Here is an 11455-nt window from a genome sequence, read left to right on the forward strand (position 1 = left end):
GCGCTTAGGAAATACAGGGACAGAACATCTCCAAGGGTGAAAGGCATATTACGACATTTATTTCACTGCAGGGAGTCCTCAGCTTACAACCCCTTGCATATCGACGTTCAAAATTACAACAGCGCTGAAAGAAAGGAACTTATGGCCGGTTTTCACACTTACGACCGTTGCAGCCTCCCTCTGGTCACGTGATCAAAATTCGGAGGCTTGGCAACTGGCATAGTACTTAGAACGGTTGCAGTTGTCCCAGGGTCATGTGATCAGCGTTTATAACCTTCCCAACCGGCTTCCGACAAGCAAATTCAATTGGGGGAGGGGGGGAATCCTGATTTGCTTAATATCCACCTGATTCGTTTAATAGCTGCAGTGATTCGCTTAACAACCATGGCAAAAAAAGGTCATAAAAGGGGGCACAGCTCCTTTAACGACTGTCTTGGGACTCAGTTGCGGTCGTGTGTCAAGGACTACCTATAGTCCCATTTAATATTTGAGACTAAAACAATCGCAGCGGCGCGCAGGGCAGGAATAAGATGGATTGCTCTTACAGTAGGACTCACAGCCTAAAAAGCAAAAACAGCAGCAAAGGAGTTAAGAGGAACTTAAACAGGCAAAGAAATTTCAACTTGGACTTGGAAATTGTTTGCGAAACAGTTAAGGTTACACTAAAAGTTTTATCTTCTCATCCTTTCAGAATTACCTGTCCAGGAATTTCTACAACCTGCGCTTCCTTGCCCTCTTCCTGGCCTTTGCCATCAACTTCATCTTGCTTTTCTATAAGGTAAAGGCAGGGGATTGGACTAGATGACCTCCAAGGTCCCTTCCAACATTATTATTATTATTATTAAACAGATTTGTGGGTTGATGGGAGTCAAGACGCAGGAACACCGTTATCGGGGCTTCCCGAGTAGTTTGGGAACCAGTTGAGAAGGTCCAGAGTGAGTGAGAGTTTAATCCATGTCCAACCACGGCAACTTTTAAGACCTGTGGACTTCAACTCCCAGAATTCCTCAGCCAGCATGGCTGGCTGAGGAATTCTGGAAGTTGAAGTCCACAGGTCTTAAAGTTGCCAAAGTTGGATGCCCTTGGTCTAGTCATTTCTAGCAAAGCATTCTGAGATCCAGAAGAACGTGGTAGTGGAATCTATTAAGAGGTTGGGGCAGAGGACTAGGCATCACCCTGGGGTATAAGTGGTCATCATCCTCTTAAGCAGAAGACCAAAGTTAGAGAAAAGCCAGGATTGTAGGCCTGGACCTTAGCTTTTCCTCCTTTAGATCCTCATCTTGGTTTCTGCTATGTGAGTTTCTTCGGCCTATTACAATTTCCATTTCCTAGGTGTCGGACACGCCACCTGGCGAGGAAGAATTTGAGGGCTCCAGTCTTGAAGGCGATCTGGACGCCGGATCTGGGGCAGGCTCCGGCTTTGGCACAGATGACAATGGCGGCAGCGGGGACGGCAACGGCAATGGGGACGAGGATGAAGAAGACAGCGTGGTCTACTTCTTCCTAGAGGAGAGCACGGGCTACATGCAGCCAGCCTTGCAGTTCCTGTCCATCATTCACACCCTGGTGGCGTTCCTCTGCATCATCGGCTACAACTGTCTCAAGGTGCCCCTGGTCATCTTCAAGCGCGAGAAGGAGCTGGCCCGTAAGTTGGAGTTTAGCGGAGTCTACATCACCGAGCAACCGGAGGATGACGACATCAAAGGCCAGTGGGATCGTCTGGTGCTCAATGCTCCGTGAGTGAAGGAAGGAAGGGGAAGGGGTATGGAGGGCCTCTGAAGTGTCCCCTCTCCTCAAGCCGTGGCAGCCCCAGTCACTTCTGAATCTATGGTGTAATTGAGCTAAAATTGCAAATGGCAGAAATACACCAGGCACAAAGAATCTGGAGCACCCGTTAAGTTCCGGTGAAGCTGATTTATTGCTCATAGCTACCGTGTTTCCCCGAAAATAAGACCGGGTCTTATATTCATTTTTGCTCCAAAATACACATTAGGGCTTATTTTCCGGTTAGGGCTTATATTCGGGGGAATATGGTACTAAATGCGTCTGTCTGGCTGACAGTCTTAACTGGGGCTTATTTCTGGGGTGGGGCTTATATTACAAATGTCCTGAAAAATCATGCTAAAGCTTATTTTCCAGTTGGGTTTTATTTTCAGGGAAACACTGTATATACAAGAACTAGACAACTAATGGTCAACATTAAATTGGCACTAGCTAAGAGTTAACGGAAATCAAGAGGGGTTGGACAGACCATTTATGGGAACGTAATGATGCCAGGCTAATTTCTCTCTTGACTCTGCCTCCATGCTCTGCCTGTCCTTCTCTTGATAAGATTTCTTTATTGGCCGATTTGAACTGTTCGTAGTTGTCTATAGCTGGATGGTGTGCTGTTTCTGGGACTAGGCCGGGGAGGGGCAACTATGGCCCTCTACGATCTGTGGACTTCAACTCCCAGAATTCCTGAACAGCATGGCAAAATAATTTCAAAATAAAAGGAGGGAGAGGGTAGAATGGACATTGCAGGGGGATTAAAAGGGATCCCTAGCAAAACAGAAGGTTTTGATGGAGGTGGGACAAGGTGATTATATTCCCGACGGCTTTTCAAAAAATTGTTCCCATTTTTTCTGTCTCTGCCAGGTCCTTCCCGAGCAATTACTGGGATAAGTTCATCAAAAGAAAGGTAAGATTGCCCGCAGGTCCTTGGGTGGAGAAACAGCATCCCTGCAGTCACATGCTCAAAACGTGGGCGCTTGGCAACTGGCATGTATTTACGACAGTTGTAGTGTCCCAGGGTCATGTGATCACTATTTCTGACAGGCAAGGTTAATTGGGGAAGCCAGATTTGCTTAACGGCTGCGCAATTAGTTTAATGACCAGAGTAAATGAAGGTCACACAATTGGGAATGACTCACTTAATGACCCGGACAGTCCTGGTCCCAATTATGGTGGTAAGTCAAAGACCACTTGTAGGGCTGCATCTTTAAAAATGTATAATTATGCACAATTGCCATTTTCCTACCTCTCCAGGTCCTCGACAAATATGGTGACATCTACGGGCGAGAAAGGATCGCAGAACTTTTGGGAATAGATTTGGCCAGCCTGGAAATCTCAGCACAAAATGAAAAAAAATCAGAGCCGGACACGTCGTTCCTGAGTTGGTGAGAAAGAGGGGCAAAACAGGAGGGGAGAGATTAATGTGGGGCAGCAGATACCCCGTGTTTCTCTGAAAATAAGACCGGGTCTTATACTAATTTTGGCTCTAAAAGAGGCACTAGGGCAGGGGTCTCCAATCTTGGCAACTTTTAAGACTTGTGGACTTCAACTCCCAGAATTCCTTGACCAGAGTTTCTGGCTGGGGAATTCTGGGAGTAGAAGTCCACAAGTCTTAAAGTTGCCAAGGTTCAAGACCTCTGCATCAGGGCTTATTTTACAGTTAGGTCTTATATTCGGGGAAATACGGCACTAAATGCCTCCGTCTGGCTGACGATCTTAACGAGCTTATTTCCCGGTTGGATCTTATTTTCGGGGAAACACAGTAATGCTCAGATTGGCCTTGTCATCCCAACAGGTAGACAGACAAAAGGAATCATCTAAGTTCTAATTCAGAGTTTCCTTAGTACCTTTTGACACATTATCCAAGAGTAGAAGTGAGTTCTACTAGTTTTAAAATGTGTTCTTTTAAAAACACTGCAGTTTTGTGTTACTCTGGAAGGTGGAAAGCGACTGGTTGGAAATGTAAGTCATCACAGACACACACACACACACACACACACACCATTTACGTCAAATAGAAACCTGATGACAGAAAAAAAAAGACTTGGTGGCCCTTTGAGTTTGTTTTTTTCTTTCTTTTTAATTCATGTATTTATTTTTAATTATCATTTTTTTATTTTATTAATTTTTATTTTTAAAAAATAATTAAACCACTTACTGTATCCTGGAAAGGTAATCTCTGAATTATCTCTTTTTTCAAAGAAAGAAGAAAAGGAAAAAGGTTTACTAGCCCTGAATTGTTCAAATCGATGTAGTAGAAATTATTATTTATTCACACAAAGCAGGACACACACACAATGACGCACCGGCTCTTTTCGCCCATGAAATGGTGAAACCTGGGATCCGCCTCTAAAAATGCATTTGAAAAGGGACACAGTCACCTGTAATGGCTGTTCACGCCACATGCTTGTTTGACAAATGTTGGTTCTGCTAGCGGTTGACATCTAAACTGTATTTAGCAGGCATTGGCCAACATGTGAAGGGTGAGTCTGCACACAGATAGCCACAAATACCTTGCTTTCTCTCTCTCTCTCTCTCTCAGGGCTAGTTCCATTGACGTTAAGTACAAGATCTGGAAACTTGGTGTCATCTTCACGGATAATGTAAGTAAGAAGACGTAGCCCCAAGGCAGCGAAATTCAGTGCTAAAAATAAATATACTGATACTCCTTTTATCCTGGAGAAATTCTGTCCCTTTGATTCCTAAGAGTCAGCACCAACTCAACGACACATCCGCAGATGTAGTGGAACGTACAAGTAGTCCTAGATTTATAGCCACAACTCAGCCCAGAATTTATGTTGCTAAGTGAGAGATTTAAGTGAGCTTTGTCCCATTTTTCTTGCCACGGTTGTTCAATGAATCGTTGTGTTTGCTAAGCTAGTAACACGATTGTTAAGTGAATCTGGCGTCCTCCGTTGACTTGGCTGGTCAGAAGGTCACAAAAAACAATATTACAAATAAATGCGTGCCAGAGGTCAAATTTTGATCTCGTGACAATAAGAATGCTGCAATGGTCGTAGGGGTGAAAAACTGCCATAATTCACTGTTGTAACTTGGAACAGTCACAAAATAATAATAATAATAATAATAATAATAATAATAATAATAATAATAATAATAATAATAATAATAATAATAATAATAATAATACTTTAATTTTTATACCGTCCTTCTCCCGAAGGACTCAGGGCGGTGTACAGGGCAATACAATAAGATACAATATATAAAAATTAAAAGAAATATTAAATACAACAGCCCAATTCAAGTTGAAGTCTGGAGGGGCTTTTTCCCAGAGGGCAAAGAGGCAGCGGATTCAGGAATGTCTGGTAGGGAGGAAGAAGGCTAAGACAGCCCCCCCCCCCTTAGCAGTTCACAGAATACATCTAAAGTTATGCAGATAGTTGCTTTAGTCTGGCAAGATTCTGTCAGTGGAGAAACAAGAACGAAACTAAGGCGTAACTTCACAATGTTCTTGGCTCTTGACATCAGTGTTGTTAGACTAAAGTTTAATGCCAGAAGATATTAGCAATAAGGGGACGCGGTGGCTCAGTGGGTTAGGACACTGCGCTTGTCTATCAGAAGGTTGGCAGTTTGGCGGGTCAAATCCCGAGTGCCGCGTAACAGAGTGAGCACCTGTTACTCGTCCCAGCTTCTGCCAACCTAGCAGTTCGAAAGCACGTAAAAATGCAAGTAGAAAAATAGGGACCACTACGGTGGGAAGGTAACAGCGTTCCGTGCGCCTTTGGCGTCTAGTCATGCCGGCCACATGACCACGGAGACGTCCTCAGACAAGCGCTGGCTCTTCGGCTTTGAAGCGGAGATGAGCACCGGCCCCTAGAGTCGGAAACGACTAGCACGCGTGTTCGGGGGAACTCTTACCTTTACCTTTATTAGCAATACCTTCCTGCTGTCCTCAAGGACATGTTCACTTGCTCTCCATCCAGTTGTTCTTTCTCTCTTTCCCACTTCAGTCTTTCCTGTATCTCTTCTGGTACATGGTGATGTCCGTGCTTGGCCATTACAACAACTTCTTCTTTGCTTGCCATCTTCTGGACATTGCCATGGGCGTCAAGACTTTGCGGACCATCCTGTCCTCTGTCACCCACAATGGCAAACAGGTCGGTCGGGTTGGGCAAGAATCCTGTCCTGTCTACTCCATAAAAAAAGCTGTTCTTTTCTGCTACTCAGTTGACCATCTCCTGCACCTGTGCCCTCTTTCCCCAGCTGATGATGACCGTGGGGTTGTTGGCTGTGGTTGTCTACCTTTACACCGTGGTGGCCTTCAACTTCTTCCGCAAGTTCTACAACAAGAGCGAGGACGAGGATGAACCCGACATGAAATGTGATGATATGATGACGGTGAGAGACACCGAGATATCCTAGACCAGTGGTCTCTAAACTTGGCAACTTTAAGACTTGTGGATTTCAATTCCCAGAATTCCTCAGCCAGCCTGGCTGAGGAATTTTGAGAGTTGAAGTACACAAGTCTTAAAGTTGCCAAGTTTGGAGACCCCTGTCCTAGACCATCATTCTCCTGAACATCTGGAGGCACCAGGGTTGGGAAGGCTGAGAACTTCTGCTCTGTGTCCTGAATCTGGATGCTTTCTACTCTCTTCCCAACAGTGTTACCTCTTCCACATGTATGTTGGAGTGAGAGCCGGTGGCGGCATCGGTGATGAGATTGAAGATCCAGCCGGAGACGAATATGAGCTCTACCGTGTGATCTTTGATATCACCTTCTTTTTCTTTGTCATTGTCATCTTGTTAGCTATCATCCAAGGTGAGATGGCTGGGCCTGTATCCCTTCCCAAGTCTCTGCGGTATCACTGTGTCTCTTATCTACTTCCGTAATTCTAACTAGTATTTGCGGGAACCGAATCGCTTCCTGATGCCCGCGATGAGCTCTTGGGATATGTTCTGTTTTTGAAAGAAGGATGTCTTTGAGCATCTTCAGGAGGTCTCTTCCAGTGACTGAACATGACACCTTGGCTTTTGTTTGACTTCTTGACTTCTTTCCCCATTTCCCAGGTTTGATCATTGATGCCTTTGGGGAGCTGAGAGACCAGCAGGAGCAAGTGAAGGAGGACATGGAGGTAGGCTGAACCACTGTCGTGTTTAGCAGAATGGAATCGCAGAATAACAAGAGTTGGGAGGGACCTTAGAGGTCTTCTAGTCCAACCCCCTGCTCAGGCAGGAGGCCCTACAACATTCCAGACAAATGGTTGTCCAATCTCTTCTTAAAAACCTCCAGTGTTGGAGCCCCCACAACTTCTGGAGGCTTTTCTTCCAGGCTTTGTTCCCAGAGAGATGTTGTTCACCTCTTTGTTTTGAGGACATGTAATGACGGTATCTTTAATTGGTGGGATAATGAAACCACGAATGGATTCATCAGTAGAAAGTCGGCCTATGAACAGAAAATGCTGTACAGGTTTAGTTTCAATTTACAACCACCGTTGGGACGAGAATTTCCATTGCTAAGGAAAGCAGGTGTTAAGAATCACGTCTGATTTTGTGACTTTTCTCTCTTTTTTGCCATTTTCTTCACTGTCCTTTGCTCTCCTCGACAGACCAAATGTTTCATCTGCGGACTTGGCAGTGACTATTTTGACACGACGCCCCACGGCTTTGAGACCCACACATTAGAGGAGCACAACCTGGCAAATTACATGTAAGCAAAGGATGGAGGGGGGAGGAGAAGGCAACCGCCAGGTTTTTCCTAGTCTTTATTCTGTAGCTCCGAAGGTTTCAGAAAGCGGAAAAGCATTCAAAGACCTTGAGAGGCAACTGTTCTGTTCCAGCCTACGACCGGCCCTGTTTGAATGTCAGGGACAACCGCTTTTTATAGTCAACAGGCTGGAAAAAACCCAACCAAATTTATTTATAAAGAAATCAAAAGTTCAAACAAGAGTTAAAAAAGGAATAACAGACCAAGACTCTAGCAGAAGATCTTCAAATGGTTGCCTTCAGCAACCAGCACCTCCCACACCTTCCCCTTTTTATCAGCAGTCCCAAGGTGTGGCTTCTCATTGCCTTCTCTTCCTCTCACCGAGTTGCCTCATTGCCTTTCTCTGTTCTGCTCTGCTGGATTGCCTCCTGCTCCTAGCGTCCCTGAATAGATCCAGCTGTGAATCATCTACCTTGTGCTCACATGGCTGAGTCTGATGAGGAACATGATGGGAGGGGCCAGGCTGAGAGTCCTGCAGTGCATCAGAGCCTCCCTCTGACACCAAAGGCTCTCCAAACCCCTCCTCCTCCTCCTCTTCAGAATCATCCGATTCAGCTGCCGGTATCACAGGCTGACGCTGAATCACAACAGCAGGTCCCAACTGAGCAGCAGGGGAAGGTAGTCTAGCACCGTGAGGTCCAAGGGACCCATGTCAGCCTTTAGAAGTAGTGCAGAACCAGGAAACCAATGTTATTTATGCTAGTACTACTTTTATTTTGACATGATGTAGGAAAACCTTGCAAGTCAGGTCTGAGACACTTTCTCAAATTACATTCCTGTTTTGGATTCAGATTTCTCTTATCTAGCCATTGTCTTATTTGCTGGTTATTCTCACAGTCCATTTCAGCCCCTTAAGGGAGCTGCAAGTTAAACTGCAGGAAGGGTGCTAAGGGGGGGGGGAGACTTCCTCTTCCCCATCCCTCTTCATTTCTCCACTTCCCCAGAGGCAGTATTTCCCATCCCCTCGATGGTATTCCTCTGGGCACAACCCACGTTTCTCTAAATCTGAAGATAGGCTGCAGGTGCTTGGCAGGATTCCTTTCCTTGCAAAGGTTTCCACGTCATTCTTTTCCGGTTTTCTTCCTCCTCCTAGGTTTTTCCTGATGTATCTCATCAACAAGGATGAAACGGAGCACACTGGCCAGGTGAGAGGACATCCTGAGGGGGCCCAAGGACGGGAGGGGAGAAAAGTTAAAACTCAATATTTTGATTGATTTTTCTTCTTTTCAAATTATTTGTTTTAATAATATTTTTCTTTCCCCCCACCCCCACTTTATTTTTCCTTTTCTTTTTCTTCACATTGTTTGATGAACACTGACAAATAATGGTGATACTAATACTAAAGATATTTAAAGCTTTATAGACTTTTTCTTAAGGTGATGCCACAAAGTATACATTTTAATCCATCATTCCTTCACTAAATAAGGAATTTTAAATGTTAGGACCATTGGAAATCCTTTGCTTGCTTACGGATACCTTATTCGTCATCCCTTATACCTCTTCCCACCTTTCTCCCCCCCCCCCCTTTGGGTAGCTATTTATTCTGTAAATGTTTTTTTTAAATGAAATTATACAGGTAAGTCCTCTACTTACAACCACGATTGAGACAGAATTTCCATTGCTAAGCAAGACGGTTGTTAAGGGAATCCCACTTTTTTAAAAAAAAACGACCTTGTTTGCCAAGGCTGTTAAGCAAAGTGCTGCGGTTGTTAAGTGAATCACACGGTCGTTAAGCGAATCCAGTTCCCCCCATTGACTTTGCTTGTCAGAAGCCGGCTGGGAAGGTTGCAAATGGCGATCACCTCCCTCCCTCCCTCCCTCCCTCTCTCTCTCTCTCTCTCTCTCACTCTCTCTCTCTCTCACAAACACACACACACACACACACACACACACACACACACACACACACAGAGTCTTCAGGAGAAGGGCGGTATACAAATATAATAAAAATAAATAAAAAAAATAAACACACACACACCGGGATGCTGCACTCATCATAAATACATGCCGGTGTCCAAGCACCCGAAGTTTGATCACATGACCCTGGAGATAAGGGCGAGGATTGGTCCTCAGTCACTTTTTTCAGCAGCATGGTAGCTTCCTAAGGTCACTAAATGAATGGCTGTAAGTAGAGGACTCCTTGTACTTGAATTTTTTTTTTTAAAAAAGGGACGATGCTCCCCTTTACCAGCGAGGCGCTGTCTTCTCCCTTTTGCAGGAATCCTATGTCTGGAAAATGTACCAAGAGCGCTGCTGGGACTTCTTCCCGGCGGGAGACTGTTTCCGGAAACAGTATGAAGACCAGCTGAGCTAGAGGCTTCCCCGGGCTAAAGCAGGAGGCAAGGCAGCTGCCCTGCCCCCTTTCCTTCGGCCCTAGAGAAAGGGGGTCAAGCAGCAAAGCAGAGGGGGACAGCCGGGCTGAGTCTCTTTATTTCAAGCGTGGGGAGAGCTGCCTCATCCGCCCACCGCCACCCTCAAGTCATCACCCCTGTTTTCTGCCTCTTGCTGCCAAGCCCCCTCCCCTTGGTTGAAGAGATGGGTATTTCTGCCTCCCTCCACCCCCCCAGCCCCCACCCCCCCCAAGAAACGCCCAGAGGGTCCCAGCCTGCTTGGGCTAAGTCAGCCTCCCACTTGGCCAGTAACTCTTCCCAGCTCTTTCTGGTCTCCTAGTGGTGGTGGGGGTCTGTGCAATAGGCTTCCTTTCTAGGTTAAAGCCCCCCCACTCCACCCCCCACCCCCCCAGTTTCAAGTGCCTTTTATTGGCCCTTTACCCCCCTCCCCCCAAGGAGAGGGGAGGGCCCTCTCTACAGGGAAAGACTACTCTTTCTTCCGGATCCGTCAGGAGAACGGAATGGGACAACTCGCCACGGGATAACTTCCCCGCAGGGCAGTTTAAACATTTCAATTTAATTCATTTAAAATGAATAAAGAAATAGACGGTAATGTCTGTCATTCACACGTCATTCTGTCCCTCCTTTGGTATCTTCCAGGATTCTATTCCACCATTTCTTTGATGTTAGTTTAACTCTTGTCCCGCAGCGAGTTGTCCCACGGCCAGTTGGGTGTTGGGGAGAAGTTGGGGCGAGTTTCTTCCTGATTTCAGGCACCCGGCCTAGTCGGGTGGCAAAGAGATGCTGGTGTGTTCCAGTCCAGGTCTCCAAGACAGACAATGCAGCCCCCTCCCTCCCTCTGTTTCCACACACCCCCCGTGACCTGAATAACCCTCGCACTTAATCCTCCCCTTAGGCTCCATCTTATTTCTGAAGCTTATACGTAGGGTGTGTGTGTGGGTCTTCTCTTGCACCAGTGGTCCCGTCTGGATTTAAGAAGGCACCAAAACTCCCACCCCGTCTAGCCAGATATGTGTGTGATTTGGGGCAGGGGGGGAGGCAGGGGGCCCGGGCTCAGGAGGCTGGCATCACCGTCCGTGAATCCACCGCCCTTTGAGCTCCTGAATAGAATAGACCCCTTGCCGTCCCCAATTTAATGGCCAGCCTACTGAACCTTTGAAGCCAGGTCTGTTGTGGAGATGCAGACCCCCTCCGTGGTTCTCCCGTCCCTCAAGTCCAGCTTGGTTCTCCGCCAATAAAACCATAGACTGCTGCAACCACCCCCTGAGTTGGCATCATCCTTCTGCAGAGCCAAGAAATTGCGAAGCTTTTTTTCCCCCTGTTGCTGTTCATTCTGCCTTTTTTTTATGAGTCTGCTTTTTGGATTGCCGTGCATTTTATTGGTATCTGTCTGCGGCAAATAGGAACAAACGTCAGCTTGGGGGATATCACATGATACCAAGCCATCGTGGCTTGGATGAATGGAGGCACCCCCATTTGTAAGGGATGTGTGAGCACAGAAGCTTGACTGAGAAGAGATTTAACAGAATAACAAGAGTTGGAAGGGACCTTGGAGGTCCACACCCTTGCTCAAACAAGGGAGAGAACCCTCTACCATTTCAGACCA

The 11455-nt window shown here is 46.2% G+C and overlaps 1 protein-coding gene across 1 annotated transcript in view; it reads left to right on the forward strand.

The window, feature by feature from the left end:
* RYR1 (ryanodine receptor 1) overlaps window positions 1–11262 on the forward strand; it is a 115833-nt gene extending 104571 nt beyond the window's left edge. Inside the window, 12 exon segments of the mRNA XM_083369446.1 lie at window positions 692–778; window positions 1333–1736; window positions 2638–2680; window positions 3028–3158; window positions 4316–4376; window positions 5745–5891; window positions 5998–6132; window positions 6397–6553; window positions 6802–6866; window positions 7341–7441; window positions 8592–8643; window positions 9717–11262. Coding sequence (XP_083225572.1) covers window positions 692–778; window positions 1333–1736; window positions 2638–2680; window positions 3028–3158; window positions 4316–4376; window positions 5745–5891; window positions 5998–6132; window positions 6397–6553; window positions 6802–6866; window positions 7341–7441; window positions 8592–8643; window positions 9717–9812 — 1479 coding nt within the window. The 3' untranslated portion in view covers window positions 9813–11262.
* The last annotated feature ends 193 nt before the right edge of the window (window positions 11263–11455 follow it).

Source organism: Vipera ursinii (assembly GCF_947247035.1).
Source record: "Vipera ursinii genome assembly, chromosome: 9".
Taxonomy (NCBI): domain Eukaryota; kingdom Metazoa; phylum Chordata; class Lepidosauria; order Squamata; family Viperidae; genus Vipera; species Vipera ursinii.